We start from the raw sequence: 21,284 nt of genomic DNA on the forward strand, positions 1-21,284 counted from the left end.
CAGAAGAAATTACTATTGTTGGTAAAGACATTTAGGAGATAGAACGTTCAGGTCCCATTTAGAGTTCAAGGAACTTGTGTCACATTGAGGCCTGCAGAGTGTTTAATTCAGGCAGGTATTCCCTTCATACACATTTATGTATGTGTGTACATAATGCATGTATGTATTTGTTATGTATGTATTTATCACTACCAATTTTCATTCTGAATGCTGATGTATGACAACTAAAACAAGAACTGGAAATTGAAATTGAAAACAAATACTGCCTGTAAAGCTAGTTTGAACACTGACATTTTCTCTCTAAATCTATACTCTGCTTTTTATAAAACAAAGTTTGAACATTGAAGTGTTTACTTACTGTGTTTGTGACACTGGATGGAAACATAACCAATGATTTGGCAGCTTGCTCTAAAGCTAAATGCACTCTCTTTTATGAAAGGAAGAGACGATTATGCTGGAAGAAGCCTGATATTTATTCTGCTTTTAATTGATGTCTCCATTATTTGACCTCTCAAAAAGACCACAAAAGCAAACATAACAGTACATGTTTCTGACTTTTCTAATCTCCTCTTGTCTAAGCTGATTTATTGATTTCAGATGAAGGTTAGCCAGCATCAAACTCTTAACTGATTATATTAACTCCAAATTTGAGAAGTCATTTGGCATATTTGAAATCTGTGGTGTTTAGTGCCAGCTAAAGATCACTGAAGTCAATTAAGCCAAAGCCCTACAGAGACTGCAGCCTGAATCCCAATACTAAGGTTCTCAAACTAGCCAGAATAGATTTACTTACCCAGCCTTGTGAAACAAATGTATCATTTGGTCTCCATAAAAAGTTATTTTTCTTTTCCTACACTTGCTGCTGCCTAATTGCCTTCTGTCAACATCCTGGTACACTCTTAGTTAAGGCATTATATAGCAGTGTTGTTTAAATATATAAGCACCATAATGTTCAGGCAAAAAAAAAAAAATTGTTTCTCCTAAGAAAATAGGAGAAAAAATCATCTGTAATTTCAAGTTATTCTTTTATTTCTGTCCAGAACTAGGCTGAGATTGAAAACTAATTTCCACGGCAACTTAATCTGATGTAACAACAACAAAAAAATCTTACGTGCATTTCTGATATATTAGCAGCAGCAGATAGTGCTGGAAAATTATATGGGAGCTTCAAGATATACTTGTCATCTGATTTTGAAAGGCTAGGTCCTTCTTTTTAAAAAACATCTCACTAATAAATAATAGCAGAAGAATACAGAAAGAGCAGAAGAGGACTGTAACAGGTAGTTATAAGTATTCGCTGTGACACACCAACAGCACTTTGTTCCTGTGTGCTGTTCTCCAAAAGAAACACGAGAAGTGAGCTCGTCATCATTCATTGGTAATCCAACAGCTTTGCTGCTTTATCTTCTACAGTTTTTCATTTTGTTTATGGACTCACATTCCACATCTATTGGAGATTTTTTTTTCCCCCAGCAAAATCATAAGGACATCTATGGATCTCCAGTCCTACCTGACATCTGGTTACAGGGAAAAAAAAAAGCATCTTGAGCATGCTCCAGGGTAAAATTTTTCAAGGCAACTCATAGAATTAGGAAATCAAAATCCCATCTGCTCATACTAAATACAAGTGAAATTGGAGGTCACATTTCTAACACTTAACATAGGTTCAGATTTCAAGATTCCTCTCACTTTCCACTGCCCGCCCCAAACAATGCAAATGTATCACTGCAATTGGTGTCAGTAATTGGTGTCTCCTGCACATCCTGGAATGACTGTTTCTTGTACAGGTCACATACGTTTCTTCCTTTAATTCTCACTAGCATATTTTGAACTGCTTTCCACAAATACATTTCAGAAGTGGTTTGGACAGGCTCTTTATGAGGGCTACATCAATAACTCTTCTATAGAATCATAGCCTAGGGAAGCTAGATCGTAACAGAGGTTGCTTGTGAAATTTTTGTCTTAAATTAGAGGCAGTCAACACTCAATGTCATAAATACTTGTTACTTACCAAACTGAGAGAACAATATTTTATTAAGTACATATTTACCTTAAGGAAGCAGTAGATACCATAAATTTAGATCCAACTCATTATAGCTTACTCCTCTAGAAGCAACTGTTTCAAAACAGACAGCAATTTTTTTCTCTAAACACTATGATTTCAGGTTTTATAACAAGAATTTCCAGTACCTAAGTTGCTGTTCATTGTAATACAGCAGTACTACCTGTTTTTAAAATTCAATTATCATGCACTGTTGTATTTTCACCTGCTACTCACTCAAGGGACTATTAGTATCGGATACACCCTATGACTGACTCCATGCCATCTCTTCTAGAACTTAATGCTGAAAAATGAAACAGTGGATTCTTCACAGCTTTAGTCTTCACCCTAACATTCATTCCAAACACAAAAGGAAAAGTTGCAAAGGAGAGGCTCCTTCCACTCAGTTAACTATGAACAGTTACTGCAGTACAGCTGTCCCTTTCTTTCTCTATAAAGACAGATTGTGACTAGTAACAAGCTTGATTCTGCTCCCTATCAAAAATAATTCAAAACATCTACCCTAACAGAAGAGAAAAGCCTGAAAATACACAGCAAACCTTCCACCAGACTCCACTTTTCGTAAAAACACAGCCGCATATCTCAGAACTTTAACCTTGTACACTAGCCTGGATAAAACACAGTAACAGATGAGGAAACAAACTTCCAGTACTGAGAACTGAAGAACAACAGGAAACAAAGTCAGTACTGTATAGCACAGCTGGATTCAGGAACATCTGAATTTGGAGATACCTGAGGCATTATATAGCCAGACTTGGCTCTGTGAACACATAACAGATTGCTGTTTTGCTCACATGGGAAACTAAAATCAATATATAACTAGATGAATATTTTGGGAAAGAATAAAGAATGTACTAGCCAGAAATTGTTATTTAAGCTATGGAGATTCAAATATTTTTAACAGATAGAAAATTTTACAGTACAATTAAAACAACATCTCTGGAATGTAGGTCACTAGTGATGCTAGGCATGGAACTTTTACAAATTCAAGGGAAAATACAGCTTGACAGAAAGATGTTTCATCACAAAATTAAAAACAGTGGGACAGTTTATGTTAGAAAAATTAAGATGTAGTTCTTTGTACCACTGTTACTAACTGTGTAACTTCCAAAGAATTTTTCAAAACAATCTCCATCGGATCTCAACTGCCACACCACCACTGCTGCTTCCAAAGGGTTGATAAGATCAAAATAATCCAAGCTGCAACTTCACCAAGGCACAGGAATTTACAAGGTATCCTCAAGGTTCATTGTACGTAAATTTACAAAGATGTGCAAAAGCTTTCCCAGAGCACAAAGAACTAGGGAAAGATAACTCATTAAACTGCACTGTGTCTGATGTGTGAATAAGTTAATGAAGTGAGTTTATGCTAAACAGAAGAATTAATCACTCTGGGAAGAGTTATTAGAACATTTTATTCAGAGCTATGATATACCCCCAGAACTCAGATGAGCCTCTGTGCCTGAACACCCCAGAGCAGGTGGAGATCTCATTTGATTGACTTAAGCTGCTATTAATTAGTCATCATAATAGTGTGAATGTTTCTAAAGTTTAACTAAATCAGTATTGTATAGTCTTGAATAAAACAGATTAACTTGTAGGTTTCTACTTTTCCACTGTTAACCACTTTTAAAATGGCATTACTCACACCACAGGGTGGTTCACTCCATTTCTTCTAAGTGCCTTTTCTAGCCAAAGGTACCATTCCCACAGTTAGTTCTTAGAATGAGGGGAAAAGGCAATTACAATCTTTATCAGCCTTAAAAAAAAAAAAAAAAAAACAAAAAAAAAAACAGTTTCTCCCATTTCCAAAGGCTACCAGATGACTCTGGAACACGACAAGCTGTATCCATAGCCTACAGAAAATGACCAAAGAATTCATACATTGAAAATAAAATTTGAAACCATGTTTTCCTTATTCAGATAAACAACAATGTTCATCATCCTGCAGTCATAGCAGCAGCTTACCTAACAGTTTTCATGTTAGTTACAACTGTTACATTGCAAAAATTGAGGCTGTGAGCACTGTCTCATACGTATAACATTCAGAGTACAAGTCAGAAAATGAGAACTATTCTTCCTATACTTGATTGGTTCATTAGCAGTAATGAAGCTTAACTCCCTAATGCATATCAGAGTCAGCAAATTCTTTGTCTAGACTTGGACAAGCCAGAGTAACATCTCTGTATGGAAATTAAGCTACATTTATCAACTGAGAGAAGCAAGGTGGCTGACTTCCTAGGCAACTGCCTGTGGCCTGAATGCACCTCTGTAGTCTTTATGCTCACTTAAGGTGGCTGGATTTGCTCAAATGTCCAAATTAGTCTGCTTACATGAAATCCTAAAGGCCAAGAAACCACAAAGACCAACATATACTGCAGTAAGTCTTACTTTCCATTTATATCCAGTCTTAAAAAGAAAAAACCAAGCTCACACACTCATTGAGGTGCAGTTATTAGCTACAACTGACAACAGCTTCAAGTTTCCTGCTTTTGCTTAATCCAGTTGTGCAAAACCCACACAGCCAAATGTTCACCTTTTCTAAATAAGCCAGTCATTCATCTGCCTTTCAGTGAAAAAATTACCAAGAGATTCTCTTTCAGTGACTTAAAGAGCAAGAGAATTCCTGAAATCTTTAGAAACTTTTCACATCAGGAAACATATACGATTCATGGCATATTTGTTTACCCATCACTCTTAAAGGAAGCTGAAGATAGAAACCCAGGCTTTAGAGTTTATCTGAAACAGAACTGCATGATGGATTCACATTTGAGAGACCCACCTGAGAACTGAGCGTATTCAGTATCTTAATATTCTACTCTGAACTTCAGGTGCTGTAAAAAAGTCATATCAGGCTCACTTTCTCTCAACCTCAATTTACTCATGGTCTCTGGTCACTCTGCTAATATTGACCTTTAGCTTGAATATTTGTTACTCTTCTGACATATCTGTAGGCAACAATCACATCTTGTCTCAGCCTTTATTTATCCAGCTTAAACAAACCAAATATTCTGATTGTTTTCTGATACGAGGCCTTCATGGCACAGATAACCTGAGTGATTCTTCTGTAAAACTGATGTTTGAACACACCTCTCATGAAAACTGACAGCCTAAGTCACAACAAGTATTCTCTGCAGCTCCCACAGAGTCCATAAAATTAACTACTTTTTTTCCCCTCTATTATGTATATGGATGTTCCCAACTCTAACAGCCAGTTTTCAACAAACAGGGCCTATGCTTCCTCCAACAGGCATCTCAGGTACTGAAATGACAATGATACAAGGAAATGAATACCAGACCTGTCATCCTGCCTTCTGTTATTCTTGTTTTTACACACACCATTTTTGTGCTCTTCCTTATTTTCACTCTATTTCCTTATTTCTATTATTATATTAAGATAAAGCTGCTCCTCTCTTCTTGTTTCCCTATTATTCATCTCTGACCTCTTCTACTGCATCTTCTGGGTATTTCCAAAAAGCCTGTGTAAGCTACAGACCAGGTAAATGCGTGAGCAACAGACACAGAAATGCACGTGTTTTCAAGGAACAAGAAAAATAAAGTGGTGTTTTTTCACCACAGCCTCCATGCATGCTTAATTGAGCAGAAGATTATTTCTAACACTATCAACAACCTGTCCAATGCCTCTAGGTTAAACATGACCTGTCTCACTTTATTACATTATCTGCAAAATAATGTTGATTTTGTATTTTTAAATACAAATCGATAGAAAAATATAAACAAAATCAGAGCATTTGCTTAACTTCTGAATGTAGACAGCTTTTGATAGGACAGAGGTCCTCCAAATATGCACTACACATTGTTAGACAAATTCACTTCTGTTGTGTCAAGAGAGAAATACAAACATCCTCATCTTATTTATTTCCAGCATGATTACACTTCATGAGCTGAAATAAATTACTTGTAATAGCCTTGCTATGATTCCAGACCTGCAAATAACCACTCAACTCCTAGCAAAAAAATCTATGCCTGTCATTTATGAGGACATTTATCATGGAATTCTGAGCTGCAAAAGTCAGAAAAAAAAGTTTTTTATAGGTCAGTCCTAAGATTTCGGTGGTTGTGTCTCAAGCTCTTTTCCCATTATTACAAGTGTTTCTGAACTTATTAGATGAAAGATTTATAACCATCATCTCCCCCTATTTTGAACAGTCTGTGGAAGCAATCTAGATAAAACACCAGATAAAAACAGTTTTTAAAGTAAAAAAAAAAAAAACAATCATTCCTTAATCTAAGATACTATGTGTTAAAAAATCTAGCCACTGTCTTTCCAGAGGCTTACTCTATAACAAAATTTAACCCTCCTGTCAAGTCTTCATTAGCAGTAACAAAGTAGTCCAACTCCTCATTACCTGTAATAAGCACTAGGTCAAGCCTCACAGGCATATAGGGAAATTAACCGTTTGTTTAACGAGTAGTATTTCATCCAACCAAAAACATTGAACCCAATTTTTTTTTTTTTTAAGAAAGCACTTTATAAAAAAGCAAACGAAAATGAAAACAGTAAATCTTAGTCACTCACTTCTTTTCCAAAGCACAAAAGCTGTAATTTTAAGTCTCCTCCCCAGTTTGTGAAAGTAGCTCATTGTTTTGCATATTGTAACACAGTTGCTGCTAAGTCCTGGAGGTATATTCCACTTACTGAGCCTATAAAACCTCATCTGAGGCTGCAGCTGAACCAGCAGTATCAACAACCTTCAACCATTCACACCTCTGTTCCTGCCACCAATTTCCTAATTCTTCTTAATTAAAGCCTGCTATTCAGCATTTCACCACACATGACCACCTACAGTCCCTCATTAAACTATTTCCCATATTTCCCTTTTTTCTTTGATCTAGGGACTTTTGTACTCTAAGGCTTTTACAATATAACTGCTGCAAGCTTTGGAAATAGCAAGTTGGAAGCTTCCTTCTTCTGTAGTGACATCCATGACAAAGAATGTGACAGTTCAAATGTGAAAATTCCTTCATGGGGTGTTTCCCCAATGTTTAATCCCATAGAAACTCCAATCTCAACATCTGCGGTACTTTTTCAATTATAGACACCTTGTGACTTTGTGCTAACTCTGGTCCTGAAACAGAGTTAGGGGTGCAAGCCCTGAAAAACTGTTCCTTTCATAGATATACTCCTTTTCCACTTCCAACTCAGAAGTGTGAAGATTGCCTTAAACACATCAAGTCAGTTTCCTCCAAATTGCTAGGCAGTAATTCAGGGCCAACAAGCTGATGACATAAAGTGTGCAGCATGAGCCCTCATGAGAACATGGCTGGCTCTCTCTAGTACCTGGTTATCCCACCTTAGTTTGCCACAAGAAATCAAGAGGGAAAAAAAATACAAGCAACCATGTATCAGGAAAGATGGGCGAGTTTTTTTTCTGTTGCCCTTTTTTTTAAGCTCAGAAGGGCATCAGTGAAACAGCAGCCAGTTTTTGTTTTTTTTTTTTTCCTTTGAAGACTACAGGAAGAAAAGTGCAGAGTATGGTATATGGATGACATCTACCAAAAAATTCAGAGCTGAAAATGTAGAAATATGCTCTTAAATTTTGACACAGGGCTTTCTCTCCTTAGTAAAACTCATATTGAGTCCTATTATATGCCTTAGTTATTTCCAGCAGATTGGAAAATGAAGTGTAAAGCCCAACAGAATGTTCTTCTCCCAATTTCAGAAGAATCAAGAGGTAAGAATGACTGGGCTTTGGAGATGTTGCTCAAATTTTGCAATAAAATTATGAAAAAATAAAATATTATAAAGACTGAAGATCTTTTGAAAACGAGATCACATGAAATTTGAATACTTTTATTAGTGTAACTAGGATCTCATAAGTGATTCCACGTGACAGTTCCTCATGAACTTACTTACCTCTCTTGACTGGGATAAAAGGTGAAATGCACTGTAAGAATCCATAACCACAGACCATTGCAGATGCAGTCCAGACAGAAAATTTAGCCTAGTAAGGAGAATAGAACAAAAATTATTATTAAAGACAGCTCTCGAGAAATTATACAACATTATTTGGAATCAGAGTGCTTCAGACTACTAATAAAAAACAGAAAATTTTCCAGTTGGGGAATTTTTATTGTTTCAGTGGAATACCATCAAGTTTCTATAGAAGGATATTTTTAAAAAACTTACAAAGCTTCTAATAATGCAGATAAAATGTTTCAATAGCTCTATTTATGTTTACCACTCTAAACATTCATAAAAATCAAGTTACAACTTCTCATTTGTCACAGCATACTCTATGAGCTGTGTTAGATGTCAGTTAGTTATGAGCTGAGTTAGATGAAGTTCACGGCTCCCAGATTAGGAGCTCACCTATACAGAGATGGAACAAAGAAGGATCGTTGTCAAGCTCTCTTCATATTTTAACATTCTTTCAAGTTCACAGGAACACGTGCTCATGGGATGGCAGAAAAACCATTTTCTCTTTCCTCTTAAGCTACTGAGGGAATTGGTAAGAAAAAAATGGACTTGAGACCTCAGAATAAGCATTTTGCATCTTCATCTCTCATGCTGCATTTAATGCAATCACTGGTAGCATTTTCAAGTACTCTTAAGTAAATGTAACAGTTCTAATTAAGCCAAATATATTTACATTTGCTTGTGTGACACCTTTAGCCAAGCTGCACATGATCCCTTCTCAAGTTTTGAGTCTTAATACTTAGGGTGCATACTTATATATGCTGTAGGTTGCTATGTGTCTTATCTGTGTTTTTTGAAACACTTGATTTTCAATGAGTTATTTCAACTCCCACCGATCTGTTTACTAGTTTCAAAAGGATATAATGTGAAATACCAATGCAGAAACTAAACTCATCCCCCTACTTCTGTTTCAACTCACTCTAACTACTGCCCCCCCAACACCACCTTATCTCTTACTTCTCCAGGCCTGCTTCCACCCAGCCTCCTCCTCAACTATCAACACTTTCCCTAAGCTTTGCACTACATTTTTGCTTTACTTGTGTCTCCCACAGCAGCTCATCTTGTCACGAGTTTTTTTTTTCCTACAGTTACAAAATAACTGCTTCAGAATGCATGCTGCTTGGTTGTGTATTTTTTTAACTGCACTTTATACTAATATGCTGCACAAAAACATACTACTATTAACATATACTACACCAAAACTAATAACCCTTTGTTTCGTTTGCAACAAATGTGAGTATAAAACTGGACACTAAAAAAGAGTAAAGGAAATGACTATCACCATATCTACAGTAGAAAGAAAAAAACAGAAAGTATGATTATGTCAAAGGAGTAAAAACCAGATACTTTGTACTACATAATTCAGAGAACATCACAAGAAACAGCAGGCCCACAGAAGATCACTTGAAACCAGGAAACATATGACCCACTTACAAGAAAATGAAAGGCAAAATCTAGAGATACAAACTCACCCTACCTGCCTGTGGCACTCTGTAAAGCACACGTGCAGGAAACACTTTCCAACATATGATCATACCACGTGTCATTAAGATAAAAGTCCTTAAAGGGTAAATAGTGCACATTACTACCTAAGGTAGAATGATCAATTTGGAAGTAAATGGCAAAAGATGAATTTTTACAAAGAAGTAGAAATACATACTGAAGAAAAAAGCTTGCACTCATTGTTCAGGCAGTGTTACATTCACACTGCAAACGAATGTAACTCCTGCCAGACACTCGCTGGCTTTCAGACTCTTAGGCTCTCAAAACATTACTTGAGAAAGCAGTTTTGTATGTGACATTAAGAATCCTGCTGGGGCATTACTTCTATCACACGGGACCACAGTGTTTCTAACCCCGAGTAACTCACTGTACTTACTTCACAAAAAGCCCTGGGAAGTTTCTGACTGCCTTTTTGACAGGAACCGTGCATGTGGCAGCCGAGGTTACCAGCCCCAAAACAAGAAAGGAGCAGAACAAGAAAGCCCAGCTGTATACCCTGCTGGCAGTGCCGCGGCCGCCTGCACTTCGAGCGCTTGTAGATATCCCCATCTCTCCTCGTTTACTGGTACTGCACAGCCCCCCCCCCCCCCCCCCCGAAGCAGGGGGCATCAGAGCAACCACAAATAGCTCCCAGAGGAGCAACCCTTCCAGAAAGCCGAAAACAGAAAGTTCTCGAAAGAGCTCACAGCAGAGAGACACAGGGTGGCTGCAGAAAACGCAGAGCACCGCATCAGCTCAGTACCACAGGTTGTATTACCTCAGAAACAGCCCTAACGGCCTCCGCGCCCCTCTTATATAAGGAAGGGCGGTGACGTCACACTCCTCCAGCCAATAAAAGCCTCTGTTTACCCTAAAGCTCATTGCATATTTATGCGGAAGCTCTTTCCATGCCCTGTGCTGCCGTAGTAGCTCGGCGCGAAGGGTGGAGCGAGCAGCCCTGCCACGCCCCGATTGCGCGGCCGTCTCCAGCCGCAGGAAGCCGCGGGGCCGCGGTGCGTCTTCGTACGGAGCCTGCCCGGAGCCGGCGGGGCGTGGGGCGGAAGCGCCCGGCACCGCTCCCTGCCGCCCGGGTGTAGGCGACGAGGATGAGCCAGAGAGACACCCTGGTGCATCTCTTCGCCGGCGGGTAGGTGAAGCCGCCCCCCCGCGCCGGGGGAGCGGGCAGGGCGTCTGCGGCAGCCTCGACACCGGGCCCGGCGGCGGAGCGGGCCGCTCGCTCTGTCCCCGCGTGGCTGCGTCGGGCCGCGTCGCGCCGGGTTGGGGCGCGGAGCCCGCCGTGAGGGCGCTGAGGCGAGGCGCCCAGGCCGCACTGAGGCCCGCCCGGCGCGCTGCTTCCCTCCCGCTGCCCTCGGGCCCTTCCGGGCCTCCCCGGGCCGGGGCTGCGCGGCCGGGCCCCGATGGGACACTGGCACAACCGGCCCTCGCGCCGCGGCGATGAGGTGCGTGCAGGCCGGGGCCGTTCGGGCGTTGGGCTGCGGCGAAATCGGCGCCGGCTGCACGTGAGCCCTGGCGGAGCTGCGACAAGGCTGCACTCGCGGACTGCGCGCTTCCTCCAGAATTTTCTTCTTCGTTCGGTGTTTCCTTGGAGAAATAAATTGATCTTTCTGTGCATGGGGCTTTCCCAGTGTCAGTGAGGTTACCTGAAGGTACCCGTCTTCCCAGCAGTCTACAGACAGGCTGGTAACTTCAGGATCAAGCATTGCTTGCTTCTGTTTCAACTGCTTTTAGATGAGGGGCTCCGTGTCAACTTGTAGCCTGCAGCATCTGTGCACGAAGATAGAAGAAATTGGAGAGAAGAGCACAGTTAAAAGTAAACACGTGGTCCTTGTAGCCCTGCTCGGGTTGGGGTTAATTCTCAGGTAACTGTAGGTGTGTTATAATGCTTTGTAGTGCCCAGTTACAGTGCCTGTGTTTCCTGCAGGGGTGGACTGGGAGCAGCACCTGTCTTAAAAGAAAAAAGGAGAGTCTGTTTCCTGTAGCATGTAGGCATGTATTTGGGCAGTGAGTGTGGCTGTATGGAAGTAGGGGAAGAGAACAAAGAACATAATGTATGTCTGAGTGAGCTTGAAGCTTGGGTTTCCATTTGTGTTACTCCTTTACAAAATGGTGCCTGTGACTGGAGTGTTTGAGGTGGAAGACTGCACTGTTTCTTGTGAGCAGATCTGGGTAACTTGGCTATGTGTGAGCACACACACCTTCCTGGCTTCCTGTATTATACAGTTTAGTACTTATGCAGGTTCTCTCCCCCTGCAACTTCTGGCTGAGAGGAGGGGGGTTATACGTTAACAGACCTGAAACGTGGTGCTCTGTATTTTTCTTCAGAATTCACATTCTCATAAACATACAAAAAACCAGTAGCTTGAACTACTTTCTGCAAAAGGCAGATTAGTAAGGAACAGTACATGATGACTGAGGCAGCGTTCCAACCTGTAATCTTAAGACTGAAGTGAAGATTGCTGAGCTCAGCGAAGTTGTTCTTTTTTTTACGGAAAGTCTGATCTGCAGGTAGCTGGCAGCCAGTTGGGTCAAGGGTAATATTGTGAGGGAAAGGCTGACTTTTCTTCATGTGGCAGCCACATGTTTTCTGTAATCACAGGTCAGCAAAACAGTGTATATTTGGTCACATTTAGCAGCAGGAAAGTTATTTGGGTCATCACATGACTTCTTTCTAGCATGGTAGACTATAGATCTCTTGAACTATCTGTAGTCTTCAGTGAAGCTTAAAAATGAAGGAAATTTTGTGTTCTTTTAGTTTTTGCTAGGAATTGTTTGAAAACAACATGATTGTCTCAATTTGCTGACCATTTTGCTAAAAAAAAAAAAAAAAAAAAAAAGTTCTGTTAAACACCAAGTCTTTAATTCCCATTTTCTTTGGGAGTAAGTGATGACATTGCTGTTTCTGTAATGTAGGTGGGGCTATTCTGGGATTTTTCTGTAGCTGCCTAACTTGTTTCATGACAATTCAACACCAGCTGTCAAACTGCACTACTTCTGGGGAATTACCAGTTCATACAGGAAGTTGAAGCTTCATTTCTAATAATCCCTCCTCCATCCTTCTTTTCCCCTGTCTCTGCGTCCTTATTGCTTTCCAAAAAGCTTGAGCAATGTTACTGTTAGTTTCATTTCTGAGAATGCCATCTGTTTCTGCTTCATAACTACATACCTACTGTAAAGATGACCAGTATTTTCCAAATAGTACTTCTATGTATAAAAGTAATTCAGTACTCATTTTGAGGATCAGTTCTAGCAGCATCAATAAATTGAAGTGGTGAAATTTTATTCCATCAGAACATGGGAACTTGCCCAGGGCCTTCTTTCCTCAGCAAAAGGCAGGACCATCTGGGGTTGGAGATGGATGGCTGCTTTTCTGAGTTCAGGGCTGGACAGTCATAGGTTTACTTCTGAAATTTCTTTCTTTCTGTTGCTTCTTCAGAGAATTGGGCAGTTTTCTGATTTATTTTGTGATTAATTATAGGGAGGAGTCTCTATTTGTCTTGATAAAATTTTAGATTGAATCACTCAAGTTCTTACCGAATCTTTGCAGTGGTAGAAACAGTCAAAATTTAAATAATGTATTTAAGATAAAGTCTAAGTAGTTTAGAAAGATCGGGTACTACACAGGTGAAATAACTTTTTTTCAGTTCAAGAAGATATTAGTAACTGAGCAGGTAGAGTGGTGCTAAGGATTTCTCCTGCCTTTCAGAAGTAGTCAGCTGAGCTGTAATGGAGTTACCAGGCCACCCAGTAACCTTTTTCCTTGAAGTACTTTCACTCCTGGCCTGACCCTGCATGTCTTTCAGAACAGTTCTTCCTGTTGTAAGGCACAGGGCAAGGTTAGTAACTTCCTGCCCTGACTTGAGCTTATTTTTGTGTTCAGATACTTTTCTTTGGGGTGGGTAAAGGAGGAGTAAGCAATTTCTACTTAAAGGTAGCTTGGGTTTTGCTCCCTGAGGTGACCGAATTGCATAAAAATGACTGTTTCAAAAATTGTGAAGCTGATGTGTTTCTCACATTTTCCTGTAAGTTGATTGATGTTTTCAGCTGTTCTTTACTTGATATAGAAGTCATGTTGTATTTATCTGCCCTGGCTCCTAATTGAATCTGCACTTTGTGTTAGTGTTTGTTTTGGATAATGGAAGCCAGTGATGCTTTTCCATTTGTTATTTTTTCCAATTTTCATTTGTAGGTTTCGGTATGTCAGCACATTAGGGGAACTTCATTATTACGCTTAATTAGAAACAGCAATTTGATTATTACTTTTAGTTAATGGATGTTAACTTAAAACTCACTTCTTAAACCTTGGCAAAAAGTATTAGCAGTGAATAAAGGAGCTGGGGCTTCTAGCCGGCAGTGCTCCTAGCCAGGACAGTAAGGCTAAGGATAGAAAGGTAAATAATGTACAAGTTTAGCAGAATAATAGCAGGAGAGTCATGACACCCATGTGCTAATGAGGTGCATTCTTGTTGTTTCTGAAAACTGTACTTAGTTAAAGCCTTAAATTGTTTTGAAGGTGGGATATGTGAGCTTAATATCTGGATCTGTACATTATCTGTGGATGCGAAAATCAGCTGTAACTGTGCTGTAAAGGGCTGTGAAAATGCTGATACTGCTGAATTTATTCTAAGTGAGAAAGACATCAGGAGCTCTGTCTGTAGGTGGCTTGTTTGTTTTCAACAGTTTTGCACTCGCTTTCCTTACTGTGTCATCTGTCAGTCAGTACTTGTCTGGAACTTTCATTTTCATACAGGAAAGAGAAGCAGCTGGTAAAATAAGTGAATGAATGTAGGTGCAAGATAACAGGGTCAGGGGTTATCTTGGAGTCTGAGGCTGTGGTTACAAACACTGTGAAAGGTGAATCTGAGGTCAGGCCTACCTGGCTGCATCTTGTCTGTATAGAATACATAATTATCTAAAAGAATAGAAGTTTGGGATTCTTAAATAGGTGTAGTTATAAGTATAGATGAGCTGAAAGGCAATGGGAATGTTTGTAGGAGCATTTGTAGTCAGTCTAGTATCTGAAGTGTTGAGATCCTCATCTGTAACAGACCTGTCTCTGCTTTTACTGCAGGGTTTAAAACAACAGCAGAAGGTATGCAACAGTTCTGGACAAGGGTGGTGATTCCTAAGCAGATATCCTCAACCAGGTGACAAAAAGGTCACCTGTTCAGCTGTCTCTGGAAATAAAACCTGGGATTTGAATGCGGAATGGGATTAGATTTTGAAGCATGTGCACATTTATTTCTTTGCGTATTCCCACAAATAATACAGGCAGATTTGGAATGAAGGACTGAGTCTGTGTCCGGGTCAGCAAATGCCTTGCTTTGCAGCCAGGAGAAGAATAAATCTGATTATTTTCTAAGTGTTGAGAAATGTTTTTTTCTGAACTCTGCAACTCCCTGACTTGTGTTAAGCTACAAATTGGGAAGGAAAAGAAAAGAAGCCCCTAGAAAGCTGGAGCTCATGGCTGTCTGCTTTTGGAGTGCCAGTCTGGAGCTCAAAGCAGTAGCCATCTCTATATTCCTAGTACTGTGTTAAGTTAACAAGGCCAGAAGCATATTTCTACATAAAATACTGCAATGGCAGAACAGGAGGCATGTTTCTGAATAGTCAGTTATTTTTTACAGGTCACATTGTTACTGAATTGTCACTTGATTTAACTACAAGCTGTTTATTTTAAGTGGCAATCTGAGATCTTGAAAATGGGGAGAGAGATTTTGAATCCAGACTGTCAATAACTAGTGGAAGATGTGCAAGATGTGACCAAGTTCTGCTAAGACATCTTAAACTGCTTAGTGAAAAAAACCAACACATCAGTAAGAAGTAGTGCTGAGAGCTGATTATTTGAAATCATGACCTGAATGGCAGGTAAAGGGTGCCCAGCTTTTAAAAGGAGGCAAGTGTTTGGCTGCTTCTCTTACAGTGTGTGTAAATTTGAACAGGCTGCCAGCTGCCCTTACAGCAGGCGGTTATCACGGAGCATCGCTTGCTGTAAGCACACTTGGTCAAGGAACAAGCTCTGTGAAGTTCTGTGTCTGTCCCATTCCCTAGCTGTGTTATTCCATTGCTGAGGGAAGTCTAACCAGTGCTCTTGCAGCCAGGCACCGATCCCTTATGGCGATCTGGAGTGGTGCGAGGGAGCGTGCAAAATGCAGCCTCCAGGATGGTGTTAATCTTCAACTTCAGAAAAATTTTCCAGTGTGGAGTAATGGTGGAGCTGGCAGCATTAAAGGCTCCAAATGCCGAGCCCTGTTGGTGAATGGTGCCGACTTCTCACCTGCTCATTTCTTCCCCATTCCATAGTGTTTATCGCATTACATACTGTGCACTTTCTTGCTGTTGCTTGAAAGTAAGTCCTCATGTAACCTGCCCAAAATCAAATGCAGAAAGATCTTAAGTGGAAGCAGATACTGAGGGATCAGAAACGGGGGTTGCAAGAAATGAAAAAAACCTTGAAGCTAGCTTTCTGCATTGCCTGCACATGCTCATGGCCATGCAGCGCTTGCTGCTGTTGAGTTGCATGAAATACAGCAGCTTGTTGTCTGTCTTGAAGATGGGCTGTTGCTGTAATTGTTCCAGCAAGCTGTCTTGAGTCTAGTCTGTCTTGTTTTAAAAATGTATTTGTAGCTTAATGTTAGAAGAGTAGGCAGGTAAAATGCTCGCTCAGAGATGCACTCTGAAAGCTGTATCAGTCTTACTGCTTCTGTACAGTGCGCTGGGAAACTGGCTACCATCTTTGTGTGCAGATGCTTTATTTCAAGCTGACAAACTTTTATTCCCTCAATTCAAATGTGTAAGAGGGTAAATTTCAATTTAATGTTGGAGTTAGAGCTGGAAAAAGGTGCTTCCAGGCTCTAGCAATAGGCTATCTCTAGATTGCTAATTTAAACAGCAATAGTTGAGCATACTGAATGCTATTGTTAGGTACTCAGTTCAGTTCTTACAAACAGATTAGCATGTTAGGATGCAGTGCTGTACTGCCATTTCTTTTATTATTTACAGCAGAAAACAGCTATACATGATGGACTCTAAAAGCGATACTTGACAGACTCTTCACAGAGATCTAGGAAATCTTGAGTTCTGGGTATTACTGCTAATTTGTACTGAATTCTCCTTTCATTTTGGAAGACTTTAATAGCATTAAAAAATGCTATTAAACAAACCTTGAGGCTTTTAAAAAAACTTCCAATGGAATAGAATGTTTTTCTCAGTGCTTGCCAAGATCAATTACCAGCTCTACTTCTTGCTTGAGAGAAAAGAGTGCTGAGCCCTTCGAATGTAATACAAATTACATTTGTGTGGTTGCTAGTGGTGGTGTTGGTAGCATTGAGCAGTTTAAATTGGTTGGTTTTGGGGGTAGGTGCATAAAATGTCCTGGTTATTTTAAGAATGGTGTTTGGTGAAGTTGAGAGAATGCTGGTCTCTGAAAAGGTTCAAGCCAAGCTCTTTTTTTTGTAACAGTTGTGTCAAAGAATTCGGAGTTATCTTTGGAATGAGAATTTGTGGGTTTGATATTCTTCTCTCAGAGGTTGTATATTGTCATGGTTAAACAGGAACGTACATATTAATAATTAGCTTATGAGCAAGCACCTGAGAAATCCTCTGAACAAAGCTGCTGAACAGCAGCGTGTTCTTGGCTGTACTCTGCTGTAGCAGAAAGGGGAGAACTTTGCTAGTGTAAGTCACGCATTTGTTTGGCTTTCTTACAGAAACGAGGGGCAGACTTTTATCTTCCCAGATTCAGCTCTACAGCATTCAGTACTTGGGATCCAGTGTCTCATGCTGTGTAATGGGCAGAGCTCAAAAAATACTCAGTGAAGCATTACTTTGATGGTACCATGCACGAAATGCAAAGGGAGATTGTTGGTTCTAATTTAATAAATTGCCACAGTACAGTTTCTACTAGCTTTCCTAAGAGCGATGAGCATAGCTCTGTGTGCATGCTGCACAAATTATGCTCTACTCTTAAGGATTTTTGGCATCTCCTTTGTGACCAGGAACTCATTGAACATTCAAAAAAAAAGTTAACATTTACTACAGGCAGTTAAACATTTGAAATGCTGAGTGACTTTCCAGAATGGATTTAAAAGCATGTGCTGAAGACAGTGCATCTTCACCACGTGGGGAAAGTTTCTATTTGCCTGTTCAAATTTTCACTAAATGTCAATAGTTTGCTTGTCTTCTAGGACAAGTCATTACACCATTATCATGCATATACTGTTATTTCTTCACTGTTTGCTGTTCATCTCTGCTCTGTGTAACATTATTGTGTTCTTTATTTTCTTTGCAGTTTAGGAAATAGTGACCTTGTTTCTCTTTGTAGGTGTGGAGGTACTGTTGGTGCAATTCTGACATGTCCACTGGAAGTTGTGAAAACACGGTTGCAGTCTTCTTCTGTGACTCTGTACATCTCTGAAGTTCATCTCAACACTGTGAATGGTGCTAGTGTGAATCGAGTAACTAGAGTTTCTCCTGGACCTCTCCATTGTTTGAAGTGAGTGTACACGTTACTAGCTATTTGATTTGGTTTTAGAGCCAGAGGGGGAGATGTGCTAGACAGATGGATAAATCTGTGTAAAAGATGGTCTTCTGTATCTGTCATATCACTTTTACATTTCCTGTATTTTGCTATTTAACTATAAATTTCACATTCTAGCTTTCCAAGTGTCTTTCATTTTTGAGTCTGTAACTTGAACTATTCAGAGCATGCGTATCTTGTGGAATTCATGACCCCAGCCTACATCCCCAAAACCCACTGGGAGCACTCTTAACACTTAAAATTAGAACAGTTTAGTTGCAAGGGACCTAAAAAGATCACCCAGTCCAATTGTCTGACCACTTCAAGGCTAAACAAAAGTTGAAGTATGTTACTGAGGGCACTTGAACACTGACAGGCATGGAGCATCAGTCACCTCTCTAGGAAGCCTCTTCCAATGTTTGGCCATCCTCACAGTGAAGTTTCTCCTACATCCAGTCTGATCTTACCGTGTCACAGCTCTTAATCACTCCCAGTGCATTCTCAGCAGCAGAGCATGGTGCCTCTCTGCCTCCCCTGCTCAGGGAGTTGCAGAGAGCAGTGATGTCACCTTTAGGTCTCCTTGCCTCTAGACTGGACAACCCCAGACTTTTCTCACAGGATGCACCTGTCAGCCCTGTTACCAGCTTTGTTGCTCTCCTCTGGATGTTTTCAATTCTTAACCTCCTTTTCATATTGTGGAGCCCAGATCTGTACACAGTATTCAAGGCAAAGCCTCTCCAATGCTCGTGGTGAGAGAATTGCATCTTTTTAATGCATTGTAATGTATTGAATGCATTCTTTTGGTGTATTTAATGCACTCCAAAACGTAGCTTGCCCTCTTGGCTGTCAGGGCTTATGTAGAGCCTGCTGTCAGCCATCAGCCCCAGATCCTTTCTGCTGGTCTGCTCTCCAGTCACTTGTTTACCAATTTGTAGCAGTTTCTGGCATTGCTCTTCCTAGGTGCAGAAGCCCGCGTTCTCCTTTGTTTAATTTCATACTACTGATTGTCCAACTCTCCAGTCTATGTCGATCCCTTACAAAGAAGTCCAATTAGATGCTGGATTTGTTAATACAAAATTTTAACTTGGTTTGTGTCCAGATCATGAATGTTGATGAAAACAGAGACTAGAAGCCATTTGGTGTTTTCTAGTAGACATGTGCCTAGTGACACTTCTTAGAGCTAGTAAGAGTTAAGTATGTTCTAATTTTGCTGTGACCTGGGGCATTTTAATTGCATGGCACCTCTTTGAACAGAGAGGAAAACTCACTGAGAGCAGACATCCAGAGAACAATTTGAGGGTCCTGATGGAGAAAAAAAAAAAAACAGCTTGACATGAGCCAGCAGTGTGTGCTTGCAACCCAGAAAGCCAACAGCATCCTGGGCTGCATCAAAGGAGGGGTGACCAACAGAATGAGGGACATGATTGTCCCCGTCTGTTCTGCCCTCATGAGGTCCCCTCTGGTGTACTGCGTCCAGGCCTGGGGCCCAGTGTAAGGAAGATGTAAAGCTGTTGGAGTGGGTCCAGGGGATGGCCATAAGGATGACCAGGGGCTGGAGCGCTTCTCCTAGGAAGACAGGCTGAGAGAGGTGGGTTTTTTCAGCTTGGAGAAAAGGCCCCAGGAAGATCTCATTGCAACCTTCCAGTACTTCAGGGTAGCTAACAGGTGAGAGAGAAACTTTTTACATGGTTTGATAGTGACAGGACAAGGGGGAATGGTTTTAAACTAAAAGCAGGGAGATTTAGGAAGAAATTGTTTACTTGGCAAGAGGTGAGGCTCTGGAACAAGTTGCCCAAAACAGTGGTAGATGCCCCACCCCTGACAGTGTTCAAGGCCAGGTTGGATAGGCTCTAGGGCAGCCTAATCTGGTAGTTGGCAACCCTGTCCACGGTGCTTGGAAAGAAATGATCCTTAAGGTCCCTTCCAATCCAAGTCATTTAATGATTCTATGCATTTCTTCCCCTTCTCGTGAGTGCTTATTTCATGAAGTAGCAGCAGAAGAGGTCTCTGTCCACAGTTCTACTGCTAGTCTGATCACAGGTAGACTTCACTTTGGGGGACTCAGCTAGCCAGTTATGGGAAGGTAGCTTTAGAATTTGGGTATAAGAGGATAGTTCTCTTCCAGGAAGGGTCTGTTATTGCTCCTTGCATTAGAAAGACTTAGTTAAGCTTCAGACCAGCTACTGCTATCCAGAATAATTTGGTGAAATAATTTGTAGGCAGTCTCTTTTGGCAATTGCTGTGTAAGACTTAGGGTTTGTCTGGTTAGAAGATGGTGCTTAAATAGAGCTTGTACCCAAATAGCTGCTTGCATGGAAAATTTGTTTTAATGTTTTCAGACTTGCAGGGTCAAGATTTGGTTGTCTTTTCTCGTACTAACTTGAGTGCAGTGCTCCAAGTCTTGTGCATGAGCTTACAGTCCTCGTCTGAAAGTAGGATGAATTGTGCAAGTGAAGTCGGAATTTCAGTTTAAGTGACTGTTGTGGAATCATTTCACCTAAACAGTCAACTGTGGTGATATCAGAGGCATCTGTGCCAGGAAAATAAACTCAGATGAGCCAGTGCAGGTGACTGTATTCTCTGGCAACAGAAGTGAATTCTCTTATTCCTAAATATCCGTTGGGTGTATATCATATTGCTGATCCCTTTTGTGTCTAACTTTGCTGAGTTTAAACCAGAGGTCTTGATGATAGAAATCTGATCAGCCTTGCATTGCAAATTACTCACGTGATATTTGCAGGTCAACTGGGGCTGAATGAAACATTACTGCTGCTCTCCCAGTCGCAGATTTGCCATTTCTGCTTTTGATAAACAGTACAGACTTTGAGATCTGATACTTAATTCAAAAAGTTTGTCATTTTCAGAGTAGACTGTAACTCCTCCAGCTGATGCCTGTGAACGCAGAAGAGCATCAGTAACTATCGCCATTGTAGTCTTGCCTGCTTCCTGTCGAAGGAAATTCTTCTGTCACTTTTGTTATTTGTTGCTTTGAGAAGTCTTAGGATGCTGTAGATCCAGAAGAAAAGAAAATGGGAGACTTATAAGTTTTGCAAAAGCACTGAGGTTTCTGCTGCTTTGTATACATTCATATATGTGTATGCCTACATAGAATATGTGCAGTGCTTTATGTTGTAGGTGATTAATGTTAAAGTATGAGTGCTTTGGGAACACAGGTTGCATGTTCAGTTCAGTTTTGCTATAATCTGATACTGTGACTGTGCTGAACTCTGTGCTAAGAATTTTTCCGATAGTTCCTTCTGTGT

At 40.5% G+C, this 21,284-nt stretch overlaps 1 protein-coding gene across 1 annotated transcript in view; it reads left to right on the top strand.

The window, feature by feature from the left end:
* Positions 1–10,457: 10,457 nt before the first annotated feature.
* The window catches only part of SLC25A36 (solute carrier family 25 member 36), a 30,705-nt gene continuing 19,878 nt past the window's right edge, over positions 10,458–21,284 (top strand). Inside the window, exons 1-2 of the mRNA XM_048954736.1 lie at positions 10,458–10,632; positions 17,827–17,997. Coding sequence (XP_048810693.1) covers positions 10,592–10,632; positions 17,827–17,997 — 212 coding nt within the window. The 5' untranslated portion in view covers positions 10,458–10,591. The remainder of the gene's footprint in view (positions 10,633–17,826; positions 17,998–21,284) is intronic.

Source organism: Lagopus muta, chromosome 9 (assembly GCF_023343835.1).
Source record: "Lagopus muta isolate bLagMut1 chromosome 9, bLagMut1 primary, whole genome shotgun sequence".
Lineage (NCBI taxonomy): Eukaryota > Metazoa > Chordata > Aves > Galliformes > Phasianidae > Lagopus > Lagopus muta.